Below are 20,101 nucleotides of genomic sequence, written 5' to 3' on the forward strand. Positions count from 1 at the left end.
AGAGAATCTGTATTGTTAAAATCGCACAAAAGGAAACATACCAGTGCGTTAGGGGACATCTCCTATTACCCTCTGACACAATTTCGCCGCTCCTCGCCGCATTAAAAGTGGTTAAAAACAGTTTTAAAAAGTTTGTTTATAAACAAACAAAATGGCCACCAAAACAGGAAGTAGGTTGATGTACAGTATGTCCACACATAGAAAATACATCCATAAACAAGCAGGCTGTATACAGCCTTCCTTTTGTATCTCAAGAGATCATTATACACAGGCAGTGTACAGAGAGGGGCCAGGAAAGGGGAGATGCATCACAGAACCACAACACTGAAGAACTTGGCAGCCTTCCAGACACAGGCTGACAAGTCTGACAAGAGAGAGATAAGTTGATTTATTACAGAGATAGTGATAGCAGAAAGTGTTGCAGTAAGCCAGAACACATTAGAATAGCTTTTGGAACTTGTAGGATGATAAAAAACAGGATGTAATTTTTGTTACAGAGTCTCTTTAAAAGAAAACGTCCATATCCCTCTCAGTTTAGGTTCCTTGTAAGAAGTAAGGCAAACCTGATTATTCAGTTATGATAATGGAATAGTAAAGTTATGAGCCAATAGAGATGGCAGTAATAAAACATCAGTATCATGTCATGTATTTATGAAATTCTCACATAAAGAATAAAAATAGAAACCTAATATCCATAGCACAGCTCTGTATAAAATGACCCAATAAACCATTACTATGAATTGTTAGCGTAGAGCAGAAGTTGTACTAAATAAAATGCAATTGAATCATCGTATAAAGAGTTCATACAGCATATCCACAAGAATGCTGAAGCCATTGTAACTCAAGCCTGTCCCTCCAGAATCTGAGGCTAGTTTCACACTGGAGCGTTGCATTGCGTACCCTGTAAAAGGTGGAACGCGCAGCTCACGTGAGTTGTACACAGCCAGTGAATAGTATGCTTCACTGCAACTGTAAATGTGCACGTCGTCCAGTACCGTATACAATGATTGTCTGACACAACCCAGTGTTTCTGTGATTCTCTGCCCTGGATCGCTAAACAAGCATTGATGAAAAAGAACTATAAGTAGGAGGTGCCTTCTACTTGTCATCCCTCCTCCATAGAACAGAGCAGGCTGTTCTGCAGATAGCCCATCTGTATGTCTGTACAGTGGTCATTCTGGATGTTAGTAATGTGTGCCTTTTAAACCTGTCTGTTGGGATTGGTTAGCTAGGTGGATAGATGAGTGAGTGGCTGGGAGACATTAAACGTGCCCAGCTGAGGATAAAATAAACAGTGTTAAAAGGTTTGGTACAAATGTTGTTGTTTTCGTATGCCCAATTCAAAGACCTTTCAGTTGAAATTGTCCTCCACCTACTTCCTGTGAACTACATATACTGCCTGCTAGTATAGACTCATGGGGCTTGATTCACTAAACAGTGCTAACTCGGTTAGTATGTGTTAAAGCTAATGGGACCCCATATTTAAATTAAAAAAAAGTCAGATACTCACCTAAGGAGAGGGAGGCTCTGGGTCCCATAGAGCATTCCCTCTCCTCTCCCGGTCCCCGCTGTTCCGCTGGCCCCCCCGTAGCGGTATTCGACCGTTTCAGTCAAATACCGCTGTCTCCCGGCCGAAGGGAGGCTTCGGAGATCCCGAACACGGGCCGCTCTACACTGCGCACGCGCGAGCGCCCTCTAATACGCACTCGCACGTGCGCCGCCTGTCTTCGGGAGGGCTCGGCTCCCGAAGACTTCCAAAGTCCCAGCAGCGGCGGATGCGAACGGGGGAGCCAGCGCAGCACGGAGGGCACCGGGAGAGGAGAGGGAAGGCTCATTAGGACCGAGCCTTGCCTCTCCTTAGATGAGTATCTGACTTTTTTTATTTAAATATGGGGTCACATTAGCTTTAAGGCTTTGCATGTGCAAACTAGGGTGCTAAGTAGACTGCACGGGCAAAGCTGTTGCTGTTCACGTGCTATTTTGGCACACATACGGCGTTACGCGGTGCGAACGAACGGTGCTGTGCGCTACACTCTGTTTGCGTGCAAAGTATGCTTATCACGCTACTTAGCAAAACGCTGCATGCTAAACTTTACGCGCTCAGCGCTAAACCTTACTTGTGCAAACTCTTACGTGCCTATTAGCGTGTGAAGAGGCAGTTTGCACGTGCTAAGGGGCTTTTCACTGCCGTGCTAACCCTTAGCACGCTTTTGTGAATGAAGCCCACGGTGTACTGCTGGGAAATGTAGTCAGACATTTATGGTGCTAACCAGTTTGGGTGTGCTGCAGTCACACCTGACTGACACATCCAGAGAGGACAGGAAGCAATTATTATCCACCACTTTGCTTCCTTACATTATATTTACTTAGGTGGTGGCAGGAGCTTATCTCAGGTATTCCTGTTGAGGAGAATTTCATGGAAATCTAATTACTGGTAAGAGTATCTCTTCAGCATCTGTGTATCCCCATTTCTCTCTTTCTTCTTTCTAGACTGGGTGTCCATTGCCAATAGCCTGCTGAACAGATGCCACGTTGACCTCCAGGTCACGGACCTGAAGCAGTGCGACGCGCATGTCTTTGTCTCTCTGTATGAAGCCATTTTGGGAGAGAAGGTTCCAGGTGAGTCGTAGATCATGTGACCAGTACATCATGGCTGGTGTGTACCAGCCTACTGTTTAAAGTCACATGGGTGGCAATGACTGCAATGTCTGCTTTCCACAGATTTTATCGCTGATTCTCACAGTCCAGAAGACGATGCCCATAACATTCAATCTGTGATCGACTCGCTAGCTCTAGACTATTTGCAAGTCAGCCTCTCTCATGTGACAGGTATGCTGTGATGCTGGTGGGTGATGTGGCCAGGCGTCTGGTGCATGCTGGGGATGTTGTTGTTGTTGTTGTTGTTGTTGTTGCAGCAGCTTTTTACACTGCAGACTTGGATTGCCCCCAGGGGCGTAACTACAGGGGAGCAGTCCCTGTGACTGCAAACGGGTCCCAGAGCTGTAAGGGGGCTCCAATTACTACCTCACTCCCTCAGACAAGGGGTCCATCCTTCAGATAAGGTGTTTGTGGCTACACGTGTTATGGGTGTGATGATTACGATGTCCACACTTGTTTTATGACCCTTGAAGGATGGGCCCCCAGGCTGTGAGGGTCACCAGGGCTAGGAAAGGGTGTGATCATTGGGAGGACCCCCAGTGTTCTCCCCAGACTCTTTTAGCTGGGTGCTCCACCCGGCTAGTTTTTGTGACCACCCGGCTGTCATCGGCTCATCTTCTCCTCTGCTGTATGCAGAGAAGCGCTGGCCCTGCATTCTGTTATCATGCCACCCGGTTGGAAAAACTTTCTGGGGAGAAAACTGACCCCATCAAAGTTTTGCTAGGGGGCCCCATGCTTTGTAGTTAAAGTGAACCAGAGACGAAGCACCCTCATGTATTTTACAATATAGATCAATGGGAACCTTAGAGAAAACACCTCCCCTGCTTTCTGTTTCATTCTGCACTGCACAGCTTGTCAGCCCTGATAAAATCCCCGACTGAGCATTCAGTCTGGCTTTGCTATAATGACTCAGCTACAATGCTTCCTAAGAAGAGCCAGCAGGGGGCAGGCTTGGACTTGAAAAGACATGAGAGAACACAGACTGAGCTATAGATATTCCTGAGCAAAGCCAGACTGAATGCTCAGTCGGGGATTTTATCAGGGCTGATTAGAAGCAAGCTGTGCAGTGCAGAATGAAACAGAGAGCAGGGAATGTGTTTTCTCTAATGTCCCCACTGATATATATGGTAAAATACATGAGGATGCTTCCTCTCTGGTTCACTTTAAGCCGCTGATTGCCCAGTGATGGGAAAGAGCATGGTCTTCAATATATGCCCTTCATGAATCAAACAGATTATGTCTGTGTTGTCCTAGCAGCAAATCAGATCCTCCCTTTTGATGATACTTGCAATGTGACAACATGGAGGGGTAAAAAAATCCTCACTGCAGTGAAATTCTCTTTTATAATAGTCATGTTTTTATACAGACTTGACTATGGAAAAGTACAGTACTTTGTAATAAAGAGTAATTGGGTTAAAATCATGTATTATGCGAATCGTGTTATCTATCGATCTACAGTGGTGTGAAAAACTATTTGCCCCCTTCCTGATTTCTTATTCTTTTGCATGTTTGTCACACTTAAATGTTTCTGCTCATCAAAAACCGTTTTCTATTAGTCAAAGATAACATAATTTAACACAAAATGCAGTTTTAATTGATGTTTTTTATTATTTAGTGAGAAAAAAAACTCCAAATCTACATGGCCCTGTGTGAAAAAGTGATTGCCCCCCTTGTTAAAAAATAACCTAACTGCGGTTTATCACACCTGAGTTCAATTTCTGTAGTCACCCCCAGGCCTGATTACTGCCACACCTGTTTCAATCAAGAAATCACTTAAATAGGAGCTATCTGACACAGAGAAGTAGACCAAAAGCACCTGAAAAGTTAGACATCATGCCAAGATCCAAAGAAATTCAGAAACAAATGAGAACAAAAGTACTGTAATTGAGATCTATCAGTCTGGTAAAGGTTATAAAGCCATTTCTAAAGCTTTGGGACTCCAGCGAACCACAGTGAGAGCCATTATCCACAAATGGCAAAAACATGGAACAGTGATGAACCTTCCCAGGAGTGGCCGGCCGACCAAAATTACCCCAAGTGCGCAGAGAAAACTCATCCGAGAGGCCACAAAAGACCCCAGGACAACATCTAAAGAACTGCAGGCCTCACTTGCCTCAATTAAGGTCAGTGTTCACGACTCCACCATAAGAAAGAGACTTGGCAAAAACGGCCTGCATGGCAGATATTAAAGACGCAAACCACTTTTAAGCAGAAAGAACATTAAGGCTCGTCTCAATTTTGCTAAAAAAACATCTCAATGATTGCCAAGACTTTTGGGAAAATACCTTGTGGACCGACGAGACAAAAGTTGAACTTTTTGGAAGGTGCGTGTCCCATTACATCTGGCGTAGAAGTAACGCAGCATTTCAGCAAAAGAACATCATACCAACAGTAAAATATGGTGGTGGTGGTGTGATGGTCTGGGGTTGTTTTGCTGCTTCAGGACCTGGAAGGCATGCTGTGATAGTTGGAACCATGAATTCTACTGTCTACCAAAAAATCCTGAAGGAGAATGTCCGGCCTGACCTGAATCCTATTGAGATGTTGTGGCATGACCTTAAAAAGGCGGTTCATGCTAGAAAACCCTCAAATAAAGCCGAATTACAACAATTCTGCAAAGATGAGTAGGCCAAAATTCCTCCAGAGCGCTGTAAAAGACTCGTTGCAAGTTATCGCAAACGCTTGATTGCAGTTATTGCTGCTAAGGGTGGCCCAACCAGTTATTAGGTTCAGGGGGCAATTTCTTTTTTACACAGGGCCATGTATGTATTGATTTTTTTTTTTTTTTTTTTTCTCACTAAATAATAAAAACCATCATTTAACCACTTCAGGATTCTGCGTACGCATAAGTATGCCCCTGAATCCTGAAGTGGATTCCATGGAAAACGGCCGTTCCATGTCAGTTCACGGAGAGTGTCTCCGTGAACACCCTGCGAGCCGCTGATCGCGGCTCGCAGTGTAAATGTAAACACACGGGGAAGATTTCCCTGGTGTTTACATATATACGGCGCTGCTGCGCAGCAGCGCCGTGACGGAGATCGGCGATCCCCGGCCTCTGCTTGGCCGGGGATCGCCGGCATCTGATAGGCAGAAGCCTATCCTATCAGGCGCAGGACGGAATTCCGTCCTGCGACGCTCACAGGGGGAGGGAGAGGGAAGAAAGCCAGGAAGCGCTGTGGAGGGGGGCTTTGAAGAGCCTCCCCCCGCAAGCGCAAGCAGCCGGCGGCGAACAGACCCCCCCCAGCAGGACATCCCCCTAGTGGGGAAAAAAGGGTGGGGAGTCTGATCGCCCTGGCTGCTAGCTGATTGGTGCTGCTGGCTGGAGAGCCCACGCAGCACCGATCAGGAAAACCACCCCCTGGTACAGAAGTGGTTAAAACTGCATTTTGTGTTCAATTATGTTATATTTGACTAATAGTTAACGGTTTTTGATGAGCAGAAACATTTAAGTGTGACAAACATGCAAAAGAATAAGAAATCAGGAAGGGGGCAAATAGTTTTTCACACCTATCTATCTATCTATCTATCTATATTTCACTTTGTACCTGTCCGTTCTGTTACTTCTGATTATTTTTCACCATGTTTACATGAGAAGAGCTGCGTCTCTAGATACCTGAACTAAGATATATAAGAACTAAGATAACTGGATATCAAAATATCTGATTTATTTTCATTTGGGGGGGTTTCTTTATGTATGCATATCCGTGTCTCTAGATTTTTATCTTGTTTGTCATAAAAAGACTTGACATAAAGATTATTTAAATCGTGTTCAATATTCTCTCTTCTTTAATACCTGAGTAATGCTGCACCCCAATGAAACTGACAGCATTGGATCGGTGAGCTGGCCTATCTTCACAGGGGGAGCTTCCATGTGAATGGCTGTGTGGCATAATCCATCTACTTGTCTCCCCCACCATGCACTGTAACACTTGTAAAAAGAGGTTCACTATATCAAGATTAGTATAGGAGCGAGAGACAACCACTGTCACTCTTGCTGTGCCCAAAATAATGTACTGCGCATGCATGCGCACCCACACTCACTTCTGTTAGAATGTTTGCATAGTATAGATCAGAGATGGGAGGAGTTTTTAACTAAATGTAGGTGGCGACTTATTTGAATGAATATGCAAATTTATGGCTAGCAGTCTATAGAAGAAAATGCTGCCTGTTATTACTGCCCAATAAGGTGCCGCCTACATTTAGTCAAAATGCCTCCCACCTCTGCCGGCTCTAATCTATATAATGCAAACATCCTAACAGAGGTGACGTCGGATGTGCGCACATGTATCGAAGATTGGTGGATGGATTATGTCACACCAGTGTTCTCCCCAGAATTTTTTTCCAGCCGGGCGGCATGAAAAAGTAGCTGGGTGGCATGAAAAAGTAGCCGGGTGGGGCAAGATAAGCGAATGCAGGGCAGGTTCTTCTGTGCGCAACTCTGCTTACTGAATAGGAGGTGAGCCAATGACAGCCAGGTGGTCACCAAAACTAGCCGGGTGGAGCACCCAGCTAAAAGAGCCTGGGGAGAACACTGTACACAATGCTTCTCTTTAAGATCAGGTTACCTTTTACGTTACCTATGTGGTAGCTATTGGGTTCCACCAAGTGACTGTGCCTCTTGGTAATTTGTTTAAATAAAATTATTTATTTATGATGAGTCAGGAAGTTACATATAACAATTTCACCAACAGGGGGAGCTCACCAAAGCCATAGATGAGGTAGTGTATGTCTCTCCATCATTACTGAGTACATGGCGATAACACTTCACTTCTTCCTCAGGTGAGAATATTGTCAGAGGTGACACAGAATCCATCCGAAACCTCCTGGAGATATTTGACGGCTTGTTGGAATATCTGACGGAACAGATCAGCGAGGCCTCGTCTCAGAATGGAGGTAAAACTCACAGAATCCAGACCATCGAAAACTGCTCTGGCGACTGCTGGAGGATCTTCCATGGCTGGTTACCTAAGCCCAATCTACACGATGCAATTCTTTGTACGATTCGATTACGATTCTATTTACGATCTGATTAAATCCGGCATGTCCGATCAGGATTCGATTCATTTCGATTTGACATTGCAAATCGAACTGAATCGAATCGAATCCCGATCGGACATGTCGGATTTAATCGGATCGTAAATAGAATCGTAATCGAACCGTACATAGAATCGCACCATGTAGATTGGGCTTTAAAGATGGATTGTCGGCCATAAAATCAAATTCCATTTACCCACTGCTCTGTGTTTATTATGTAGTCTACATGCAGTCTGCATTGCAAACATTCCAATATAATCATAAATGTGTCTGCTGTAATGAATCGTATCTCAGCCTGGCTCTATTCTGGTACATTGCCGGGGAGAGGGAAGCTTTTAATCTCCCCTCCCACATTCTTGCTCATGATTGGCTCAGAATAGTTCAGTGTGATAGGAGGCTAAGGGGAGACATACACCTCACCCCTCTGCAGAAGCTAGTGAAATATGTACGATCTATGCTGTGCTCACATGTGTTTGCAAAGCAAGCTAGATATGACAGTGCTGTACCTACAGAGCTCAGTGGGGAGGAGGGCTGGCAATGGATCCACCATTTCAGGCAGGAGAAAAAGGGAGAAAATTACATCAGGGTTGGCTTCAGTCAGTGTCCGTATAGATGGGAAATCGTGGACAGTACAATACATATGTAAGTATTTATCTACTGTATTTTATGGACTAAAGACTCCAAAACTGGGGATAAAAAGTCACTGCGTCTTATAGTCCAAATGCAGGGAGTTCCTGACTTGTCAACGCCTGCCAATACCAACCTCAAACCCGCCGCAATGTCAGGGACTCCCTGTACTCCCTGCACAGCACCTATTCAGTAGGAGACCTTAGGCATGTCTCCCTAACACTGCTGCTGCCTATAGAGTGCGTCCTAGTGGCTGCTGCTCTGGCGCTTTGAGTCCGCCAGGAGAAAAGCGCAATATAAAGGTTATTTGTCTTGTGTGTACTGTGCCCATGCAGAGGGGGACACAAAGGGGCAGATAGGAGGACACAAGGGGGCATAAGCCACATGGATGCACCAGGTTTAGTATATATATTGTTCCCCACTGTTTTTTTTTTTTGCCCTCTAAAACTAAGGAGCATCTTATAGTGAGAAAAATACGGTATGTATGTCTGTATGTATATATGTGTGTATGTATGTGTTTTTTTTTCCTTAAAGCTTTAAATAAATGTAGCATTACTGTGCCATTCAACCGTTTCCATGGTTATTACCGTTTCATAGCTGATTTGTCTGCAGTTTGAGTTACTGAGAAACAACCTTTGCTGAAATTGAGCAAGGAAAAAATACATTTACCAGTGACAGCCTGACTCCTGCATTTAGCATGGCGAAGAGGCAGCTTATACTCAGTTGACATGGGTTAGGGCTAATTCACATGGTATAGTTCCACCACTGGCTTTCCTAGCAGTTTCTTCAGTAAGAAACTGTCACCCTCCACTGAGTGCTGTACTCCATATATGCCTGTCTCTGATGGTATACACTGGTTTGGTATCCGGGCAACAGGGAGCTCAAACCCGCCACCTGTAGCATTCTCAGCCACATGGTCTGCTCATTCTAGTTAGTAGCCCCTCCTCCAAGCAGAGACCACTCCTATTGCTTGTCTGGCGGCTTAAGGTAATTTGGGCACACGTAGTAAACGCTGATCACTGCTGTATCAATGCTATGCACAAACTCAGTGAAAACGCGACTGAGCAGCAGCGGTAAAGCGGACCTGAACTCAGAACTCCCGCTCTGCTGTAAAAGATCCGCAACAGCATAATAACCTTCAATATTTCTTTGTTGCAGCTGATACAATTCATGTAATACATCTGCAGTGTGTCTATTTCCGGCTTTCATGGAAGTGGACATATTGTTTACATCCTGTGCTTTCAAATGAGCTTATGTGCCTTATCTGCCATGGCAGTCAGCTGACACGAGGAGAGATCACATTACAATTTGGGATTAGACACAAATGAGGAGGAATTGGACATGCTAAACTCTCTAAATACATACAGGGTGGATTTCTCTGTGCTTTCCTTTTGTCGTGTGCAAGAGTTCAGGTCCACATTAATCAGGTGGTGACTAACCATCCATGTGAAATAGTATTTATTGTACATTTGTGTCACCCTTGCCTTGTGCATGGACTTGATGCATCATAATCTGTGAGGCCCAATGTGCGGCCATGTTTGTGCGTATGTATTAGTGTGTTATAGGCTCCTGTCTATCATTTATTCAGATGATGGTGAAGCCTACAGGGATCTTCAGCGGCAATATGAGGATTTTCTCAAAGGACAGAAGGAAGCTCTATCTGCCCTCAGACCGCCTGCCTCCTTAGGGTAAGTATTTCCTGTTTGTATTTGGCAAAGCTCTTCAATGATTACGTACATTTTATCACATCTTCAGTATCTATTGCCAATCCTTTCCATAAAACACATTGACAGAGAAACCCCACCCATCTTCATACGATGACAGGAGTGGAGATAGATTTGGGTGGGAGATACAGACTCCCCTCATGGCAGGCTAGTTTCTTCATTGCAGAAAATCCCGCTATATGATGTCACGTATGTGCGCTGCTCTGTTCCATGTCTTCTAGCTACCGGTATTCCTTCTGAAGCATCAGACGTAATGGAGTTGAAGAGGAAGTGTAGCAGGTAGAAGAGCAGGGGGGGGGGGGGGGGGTGATCTTCTTAAGAGTACAGTTGATGTGAAGACCTGGGGAGGTGAGTATGTATCTCGCACCTGCTTGCCCATCATATGGTGTTGGTTGGACTTCTCCAATAAAGTGACCCTGTAGTGAGTCTATGCATGTGAAAGCAAAGTTACAATATGAAACAAAGGAGTTTGAAGCACACCTGAAGTGAGAGGGATATGGAGCCTGCCATATTTATTTCCTTCTAAACCATACCAGTTGCCTGGCTATCCTGCTGATCCACTGCCTGTAATACATGCACTCTCTTTGAGGCCCTTGTATACTTGTGCGCTGTGTCGCCCCGTGTTACGCTAGTCTATGGAGACTTGCACAGTTCATGGAATGCGGTGCGTCGTAATTATCCAAATAGCCCGCAATGCCGATGCAAAAGCTGCTGCAGCATGATCCGTGCCTACCACATGGATTATGCAGCAATGCTAGTCAATGGACGACACAACAAGTGTGCATGACTGGAGTGCAATGTGGTTCGGATCAGCGGGAATCCAAGTGACGTACTTCCTGGCCAGCAGGGAGTATGTTACTCGCCAGGGGGCAGCGCGATGCATATGACCGTGGCGCAGGGTCATATGAAGGCTGATTGCTGCACTATTAGGTGTGCAACCAGCCTCAAATTGTCCCTCCAGGCAGAACGGTATTATTGGGTAATGCAAGGAAAGGTTAGAACCTGCTTGATTGTGCTCTGTGTCCCAGGAAGCATGTCTGTTGTGCCACTAGAACAGGAAGTAACAAGATATTTTAGTCCGGACACAGACCGAAATAACAACCTGACTGGTTGTATACCCTCCCCTTTGCTATTTAAAATTTTGAATAGCTGCAACTTTAATTCTAAATTGGGGTACAAAAAAAAAAAAAATCCTAGGAATATCTGTCAGTATACTTCCAGCAATGCACACTGGTTGACAGACGTGTGATTTTTCCCACAGGTCCTCTGATCTCATCATTCCCTCCTGGGAAGTGGACGGGTCTGAATCCACCAGCGAGCTGATACGGCTGGGAGACACGGCTCACACCTACATCCAGAGAGGTAAATATTGGGGCCGAACCCTTTTATGGGTAGAGATTGGCTGGAGATCTGCTGTATCCCAGAATCATGTGACGCTGCCTAAAGCACTTGGGAAGACTCTGTGCAGAGCTTTGGGTGCTTGTGTGATTATCAACAGCAGCAAAACATTTGCAAAGCGGTTTTTCTTCCGTAGAACCCAATGTGCAATATCAGAGGGACAGAGCAACAGTGGCCAGCTAGAAAATTACCCATGCCCCATTCTGTCATTCTGTTAGATGGGCTCAGTTTTATTCTTTAAAAATATTAAACTCTTGTGATCCATTCAAATAGTTTTCATTATACTGATGACCTTATCAGTCCAACCAGCTGCTCTCTTAGCTGCAGAGATATGGAGCGCCTCTCTCCATGTGATTGGTCCACTGCTGCCCACCCCGTTGAACCTATTCAACCAACTAGTCAAATAGGCCCTTGGGAGATCCTCGGAAGGCTTCAGAAGCACCCTTGTCTCTGAGTGTTTCCAAAGATTGGGTGGGATTCGTACTGTACATCTGCACATACTTGTCCATGACGCCCTGCACTGCTCATGCACAAGTCAGTTCGGGTATCCTTTAAAGCCCTTTTAAAGGATACCTGAACTGACATGTGACATGATGAAATAGACATGTGTATGTACAGTGCCTAGCACACAGATAACTAGGATGTGCTCCTTTTTTTTTTTTTTCTTTCTCTGCCTGAAAGAGTTAAATATTAGGTATGTAAGTGGCTGACTTAGTCCTGACTCAGACAGGAAGTGACTGCAGTGTTACCCTCGCTGATAAGAAATTCCCCTTTTTATCTCTTTTCTTGCTTTCAGAAGCCATTTTCTGCTAGGAAAGTGTTTTATAGTTGGAATTTCTTATAAATGAGGGACACACTGTAGTCACTTCCTGTCTGAGTCAGACACTTGCATACCTGATATTTAACTCTTTCAGACAGAAAGAAAAAAGGAACACAGCATAGTTATTTGTGTGCTAGGTACTGTACGTGAACATGTCTATCTCATCATGTCACATGTCACTTCGGGTATCCTTTAAAAGCACTGGGAGATATGAGTGCTTCCGAAGACTCCTAGAGAGGACACTCTAGAGAGGCCCGGGAAGGCTCTATGACAGTGATGGCTAACTTCGGCACTCCAGCTGTGACAACTACAAATCCCATCATGCCTCTGCCTCCCCAAGTTATGCTTAGAGCTGTCAGAGTATTGCAATGCCTCATTGGGACTTGTAGTTCCACCACAGCTGCTGTGCAAAGGTTAGCCGTTACTGCTCTATGAGATCCAAAGCCTTCCCTCCATAGGTGAGTATCTGACACTTTTCCAGGATGCTTCACATTTGCTTTAATAGCTAGATGACAAACTTGAGGCTTCTTTTACACTGCAAATAGCAATTCCGATTTGCGATTTTCACTGGATGCTAGCAACACAAGAAGAAAAACTGAATCACATGTAGTGTAAAATAGCCCTGAATCCCAATGGCTAGTGCTGCTGTTTTGTAGCTATGCTGGCCATTGGGCAGTAACTAATTCCCATAGTCCTCCCAATACAGAAAGTGTAGCCATCTTTTTTTTTTTTTTTTTTCGTACAGCAACATCTGCGAGATACTTTTGGGTTCTTTCACACCAAAAATTGCAAAACGGCATGTTTTGCAATTTTTTTCACTATGTTGAGCTCATTTGAAACGCAAGAAAAATGCCAGCAGAAGTAAGATTGCCTTTTTAGGAAATGGTACTTTTCCCACAATTCTAATTGTAAACTTACTGTACTTGAGTTTGGAAAATCGCAAGCCTTTTAAAAAAACAAAATGGAATGCAGATTGTGTGAAAGGGCCCTAAGTAATAAAGGACTAGCAAAGATACAACAATCCTCCCTGTTTTCATTCTCTCACATACCCTACGGTCATGCTAGGTACACACAATGCAATTTCCTGTCAGGTCGATGGGTTGAATCGACAATTTCCAACATATCCGATCCGCTTCTGATCGGTAACCAGATCGAGTTTGTGCTGTACAGATTTGAAAATTGACATGTCGGAAATTATTTATTTGACCCGACGATCTGAAGGGAAATTGCATCGTGTGTACCAAGCATTAGAAGCAGGTGAACTTCTTTAGGTTTTTTTTTTTGTTTTTTTTTTTACTGAAAGCTTTGTAGCTAGGGATGTATCCTTCTTAACAACTGTATAGTTTTAGACTTTTTCTGTAGTGATTGTTGTCTGCAGAAACAGCTAATGCTGGCTCCTGCGGTTCCCATGTGTCAAGTGTGCTGGGGGTGCCGTGTGTAATGTTCTGTACATCCACAAGTGGCACCTGACACCTCTCCCTTTTTTTTTTTTTTGTATCGTGTGATCAGGAGGGGTCACAGTAAATGGATTCTCTCGGGATCAAAGGAATAACATTACTCAGCTCAGCCAGGAGGGGGCACCAACTGCCATCCCTCTGAAGCGGCCATATCAGCCCAAGGTCAGCAAGCCCACAACTGTCAGCCAAGAAGTTCAGGTGTCAATGAGCAGTGACAGACACCTTGGTGGAAGCCCGGTACGGAGCAGAGAGCACACTACGACAGCAAGAGAGGTCTCCGAGAGGACCAGCACATCAGACAAAGGTAGACTGCTTCCTTACTGATACAATTTATAAATCTTCTTTTTGTGCATTAAAGGATACATGAGCTGAATATAAATAATAGCTGATTTACTTACCTGGGTCTTGCTCCAGTCTCTTGAAGCCTAGATGCCTCTTCTGGGCTGTCCTGCATAGCGGCTGCCTTCTGCATGCACACGGTTGCCCGAGTGCTCTGCATAGGCACAGACTACGAGCAGCGCATCTGTGCACATGCGCAGAAGCCGCCGACCCGGTCATCTACTATCGTATGTCAGAAACTGTCATACTAAAGCACATTAAAGAGAAACTCTGACCAAGATTTGAACTTTATCCCAATCAGTAGCTGATACCCCCTTTTACATGAGAAATATATTCCTTTTCACAAACAGACCATCAGGGGGCGCTGTATGACTGATATTGTGGTGAAACCTCTCCCACAAGAAACTCTGAGTACTGAGGTACTTTTGGCAGTTTCCTGTCTGTGAACCTTGTTGCATTGTGGGAAATAGCTGTTTACAGCTGTTTCCAACTGCCAAAACAGCACGCAGCAGCTACATCACTTGCCAGCAGTAAAAATGTCACCATTTAATAAATGTCAGCATAGAAATCAAGTATTTAAAAGATTTTACAATGGGCAAACACTGACTAAATCATTTATACATAATTATTGTAAAACTGAAGCACTTTTTTTATTACATTATTTTCACTGGAGTTCCTCTTTAAGTATACTATGGTACTGTATCTTAATTCGGTCAGTTTCTGTGCAGCTTGGATGATACTATAGCTTTGCAGCCATGCACAAACAAGTCACAGATAACAGGCAATACCCTCAGTAATCAGGAAGCAGCTTACACAGGAAGCTTGGGTCTCATCAGTTATTCTGTCAATAATTGGGAGTCATATTTGCATTTCAATGCTTTCAGCAAACGAGCACAGACTGCATCTAAGCTAGATCAAAATGCACAGTGCTCAATATGCAGGGATTTGCATGCAATAATCACGCAACAGCTTGCACAGGAAGCATAGGTCTCTCCAGTTAATGCAGGTACGGTACTGATAGTGTGCGCCTCTGTCCACATTTCTGTGCAGCCTGGATAATATTGCAGCCATGCACAAGCAAGTCACAGATGACAGGCAATTCCCTCAGTAATCAGGCAGCAGCTTACACAGGAAGCTTAGGTCTCACCGGCTGGTGCTTTTGAAGTAATCCATGCCAGCCGAGAGTAGTGTGCAGATAGCAAGCAGGCTACAAGTGGCTACCCACCGACCACCGCTCATGTCTCCAACTGACGAATAGCCGGATACAGAATGCCTCAAGGGCCAAGTTCTGTTATATAAAGATTTACTATACCAGGCTGTACTCTGATATACTTATAATGTTGTGTGGCTGAGACCCTGGACATATAGTTTACTATATCCGAATGTTTATTATTTCAGAGTTTACTATGATGAGATTGTACTGTAATACTAACCAGCCAATGCTATCCCCATATTCTTTCAGATGCTCCCCCACAGAAAAGCCCAGAGCCCAGCTATCCCACATCTCCGGAGAGGAGGAGTCAGAAACCAGTGCCCAATGGTTGCTCTACTGAGGTGAGTATAGTGGAAAGAAGTTCTAGATGCATTGCAGCCAAAAGTATGTACCAGTCAGAGTTCCACTGCGTCCTGTCATAGCTGACATCACAGGAAGTGAGCAGAGGTCTCATGTCGGGATAGAAACACTATGAAAACTCAGGCAAAATGTATAAAGAAAATAAAGCATATAGAAGTTGTCTGGATGTGTATCGGGTGTCCCTTTCCTACTGCATACATAAGGGTGGGGTCATATTATCACAAACAGTAAAAAATAATTTTACAACCTGTTTACATTCTAGGATATCCGGCTGCATTCCACAAGCTGTTCCAAAAGCTCATTAGCATACATAAAAACTCAACTGTTTTATGCTGTACTGGAAAAGATCAAGGGACTTCAGACAATTTCTTAGTAGGACTAGTATTATATGTTGTTATGTTTACCTCATCATGTCAGGTACTCTTTAACAAAATGATCCATTTTCTGACAATGGGCTTGATTCATTAAGACCTGTTTGGTAAAAATTTCATGTGAGGTAAATTACCAGAAAAACCAATTTTAGTATTCACACATGCGGTAATACGGTTATTTACCAAAAAAACATGGCACCAATTCACTAAGACCTGTTTGGTGAACAATAGAAGTCTAGGCAGCTGTGGTCTCAGCTGCAAGCTGTGTTCTGTATGGTGGTGGTCTCCCACTTCTGTGCTGTGACAGCATTACAACAGAAAGAAGCATGACTCTATATTGGCATTAGCATGCCTGTAGCCTCTCTGAATCTGTGTGTGTCTTTCTTAACTTTTTTTTTTTTTTTTTTTTATAGCCTGAGTTTAGGTGAACTATCAGTAAACATAAGGGCTGGTTCAGACGGGCGTTTTTGTGGCGTTTAACGCAGCGTTTCAGACGCAGCGTTTTTTGGGATCTACTGCCATCCCATGCAAGTGAATGGGAGCGTTTAGAGCTGGCTTTTGCAGGCTTTCATGAAAGCCTGGCAGTAGATCCCAGCGTTGCGTCTAGTCTCAGGCAGTAAACGCGAGGAAACAATAGCAGAGACCAGAACTGCTAGCTTTGAACGCTTTTCAAAAGCCTTCAAAAGCTAGCTTTTAAACGCTGGCGTTTGAACGCAATGCCAAGCAAAAGCTCAGCAGACGCCCGTGTGAACCAGCCCTTAGATGCCTGGAGGATCTCACCAGCTGTTCCTCGGTATCTTGGAGTGTAAAGGGTTAATGCCTAGAGGGCTGTAAGGGAAACCTCTACCTGTGCTGACTCTTTTCTCTGCTGCCGGAGGGAGAGAAACTTGTCCCGCCTGACAGTATATCGGCACCAATGGAGGGTGTAGCAGGATGGGGTGGCTCCTCCTATCGGCTGGCTCCTTCACCTTTAACATTTTATCGAATGGTGATTGGCAGCTCCAGGCTGGAGATAAAAACCGAACACCTCACATTTACAGCAAAATTCAGTAACTTACTCACTGGTAATGCCAGCTTGCCGTGGGGTAACAGCCTTAGTGAATTGACATTTGATAAGATGTACAGTAAAATCATCTGTTTTCTGCATTGCCCCGTGTTGTATTGCTTAGTGAATGGAGCCCAATGAATGACTTCCATTGGATTGTGTATGACCACAAAGTCTCCTATTTTTAGATACAGGTTTTTACTTCCAGGCCACAGTACTGGCAGTTGGCTGATGGTGTAATGGTTAAGGGCTCTGCCTCTGACACAGGAGACCAGGGTTCGAATCTCGGCTCTGCCTGTTCAGTAAGCCACCACTAATTCAGTAGGAGACCTTTGGCAAGTCTCCCTTACACTGCTACTGCCAATAGAGCGCGCCCTAGTGGCTGCTGCTCTGCTCTGGCGCTTTGAGTCCGCAAGGAGAAAAGCGCAATATAAATGTTATTTGTCTTGTCTTGTCTACTAATCCATTATGGCTTCTGTCCAATCAGGTTTTTATACCTGCTATTCCGAGCACAGTGTTGAGACGCTAAGCTGTGATAATGTGGTGCTCACTGATACTAACAGTCATAAGAGGGATCCACACACAGTCTTCAGGGAACAACGTGCTTTTATTATTTCAGTGCGCACATATAATACACACCAAATCGTCTCAGCCAACAATCGTTTCGGGGCCAATCAGGTCCCCTTTATCAAGGCATAAGCAGACAACATATACAACCACCAGTGTGAACAAAACCTCCTATATATAATAAAGGCACAATTGGTACAACACTAACTGCCACTGCAGCGCCGCCCCTAATTGGGCGGACTGTCACTCATGTCAAACAATTCAAAATCATTGGTGGAATGACCGGCCAGCTTACCTGTCAGGATCAATAGGATCATATTGTCCGGCGCTTCGTCGGCATAGGTGTTGCTAAGCAACAGACCCTCCTAACTCTCTATGGGGGCTATTATTGGACAAGAGAGCCATCATCCGCGCACTGGCCACACCCACTTTTCACATTATGCTGCAGATGGCACTGTCCTGCAATAGAATACGCTGGCAGGTAAGCTGACCGGTCATTCCCTCAATGATTTTGAATTGTTTGACATGAGTGACAGTCCACCTGATTAGGGGCGGCACTGCAGTGAAAGTTAGGGTATTGTACCTTTATTATATATAGGGGGTTTGTTCACACTTGTGGTTGTCTGCTTATGCCTTGATAAAGGGGACCTGATTGGCTCCGAAACGATCGTCGGCTGAGACGATTTGGTGTGTATTATATGTGTGCATTGGAACGGTAAGACCACTTTGTTCCTTGAAGACTGTGTGCGGATCCCTCTTTTGACAGTTGGATTATCGCTGCTACGGGTTCCAGCTCCCGCACTGCTCTACCATAGGTGTGCGATTCTATCGCTTGAACTCACTGATACTAATTCATCATCTTCAGGTCTCCTCCTCACAGTTGGCACAGAAGAAAGTTGCATTTCGGACTCAGCCTGACATTCGGCTCATGACCCTGCAGAGCACACGAGGAGATCAGGGTGACTGGACGATTCCCAGTGACGGAGGAGAAAGCGTGGAACCAAGCTCGCCCGTCCAGAGGGTGCAGGAGGAGCCCTCCACACTGGGCTCCGAGTACTCCCTGCTCAAGTGAGTAATGCTAATCCATGACATGACCCTCCTCACACTGTCACAGCGCTATATTACCCATAATGCCGTGCTGATGTGATTGGCTGCTTCTGTTACACACCCATCCCAAATCTACATATAAAAAATGGCAGAGGACCTGATGCAAACCAAATTGAAACTGCAGGTACAGCAAGATGCCTGTCAGTACCCACATTATATCTTTTCCTGTGCCAATATAGACTATTATTTTCAGTAGTTGTATCAGTATTACTCAGAGGATTGTGTGTATTTATTACTTGACAGACATTTCATCCAAAACCAGTGGTATTAACAAGTTAGGCCCGGTTCACATTAGCGTTTTTGAGCCAAAAGGATACGGTGAGCGGAACCGGTCTCCGCTTCGCCGGCTCCGGATGGCTCAGTCCGTGGCCCGGTTCACATAGTGAAAACTGATCTGATCAATGATTGATCGGATCCTTTTTCACTCAGCAATACATAACTAATTTTCCATAGCAGCCGGCGGTAGAGGCTTCCTCTTCTGCTTTGACTACACTGCGCTTCATGTGCCTAGTCACATGACTCGGAAGAAGATGGAAGCCTCTACCGCCGTTTACTACTGAAGATTAGGTATGTATAAACCCTCCCTCACCCACCTGCTGCACCCTCCCCTCACCCTCCCATCGCTCAGGTTTGCGTTGGCCCATGCCCCCATCCCGCATGGAACAGTCCGTTTCTTCACTTGTGTGAAGAAACGTTCCGTTTTACATTGCCCCAATGCTGCAACATTTTTTGTCCGGATTCATTCCACTAAGCAGAACGGTCCGGAAAATTAGGGCCTGCAGCAATTTTTAGGTCCGGGGACCAAAACGTACGGAATGTATCCGTACCAACGGATGCATGTGAATGGATCCATAGGTTAACATTGGATCCTTTCACATCCGTTCCGTTTGTACAGTATGCTTTTCGGTTCCGATCTGCAAAAACCCGCTAATGTGAACCGGGCCTAACTGAAGTCTCACTGTTTAAAGGGGTTCTGTGGAGTGCTGCAAAAAAACAAAAACTGACACTTACCTGGGGCTTCTATCAGCCCCCTGTAGCTGTCATGTCCCACGCCGTCCTCCTCTGATCACCCGTTCCCCGCCGCCGATCCCAGTCTAATTACGCGGCTAACGCTACTGCGGCCGTGCTCTGGGAGCTTACTGTACAGTACAAGAAAACCTCATACTGCACCTGTGCAGTAAGTTCCCAGAGACGCAGGCAGGAGAATCCGCTATTCATCTTGACAGACGAATAATTGACTAGCGGCGGGGAACGGGTGATCGGAGGAGGACGACACGGGACATGACCGCTACGGGGGGCTGATAGAAGCCCCAGGTAAGTGTCAGTTTTAGTTTTTTTGCAGCACTTCATAACTTATGAAACCAAAATGTTGCAGATTTTG

At 44.9% G+C, this 20,101-nt stretch overlaps 1 protein-coding gene across 2 annotated transcripts in view; it reads left to right on the plus strand.

Moving 5' to 3' along the window:
* The window catches only part of CEP95 (centrosomal protein 95), an 88,352-nt gene that overhangs the window by 3,687 nt on the left and 64,564 nt on the right, over window positions 1-20,101 (plus strand). The window contains exons 2-9 of one of the 2 annotated variants that reach the window (XM_068262241.1): window positions 2,491-2,619; window positions 2,722-2,829; window positions 7,438-7,551; window positions 9,908-10,007; window positions 11,305-11,405; window positions 13,771-14,022; window positions 15,520-15,611; window positions 18,479-18,681. In XM_068262241.1, the coding sequence (XP_068118342.1) occupies window positions 2,491-2,619; window positions 2,722-2,829; window positions 7,438-7,551; window positions 9,908-10,007; window positions 11,305-11,405; window positions 13,771-14,022; window positions 15,520-15,611; window positions 18,479-18,681 (1,099 nt within the window). The remainder of the gene's footprint in view (window positions 1-2,490; window positions 2,620-2,721; window positions 2,830-7,437; window positions 7,552-9,907; window positions 10,008-11,304; window positions 11,406-13,770; window positions 14,023-15,519; window positions 15,612-18,478; window positions 18,682-20,101) is intronic. The other variant, XM_068262242.1, reaches the window with a different exon arrangement.

The sequence above is a fragment of the Hyperolius riggenbachi genome, chromosome 12 (assembly GCF_040937935.1).
Source record: "Hyperolius riggenbachi isolate aHypRig1 chromosome 12, aHypRig1.pri, whole genome shotgun sequence".
Lineage (NCBI taxonomy): Eukaryota > Metazoa > Chordata > Amphibia > Anura > Hyperoliidae > Hyperolius > Hyperolius riggenbachi.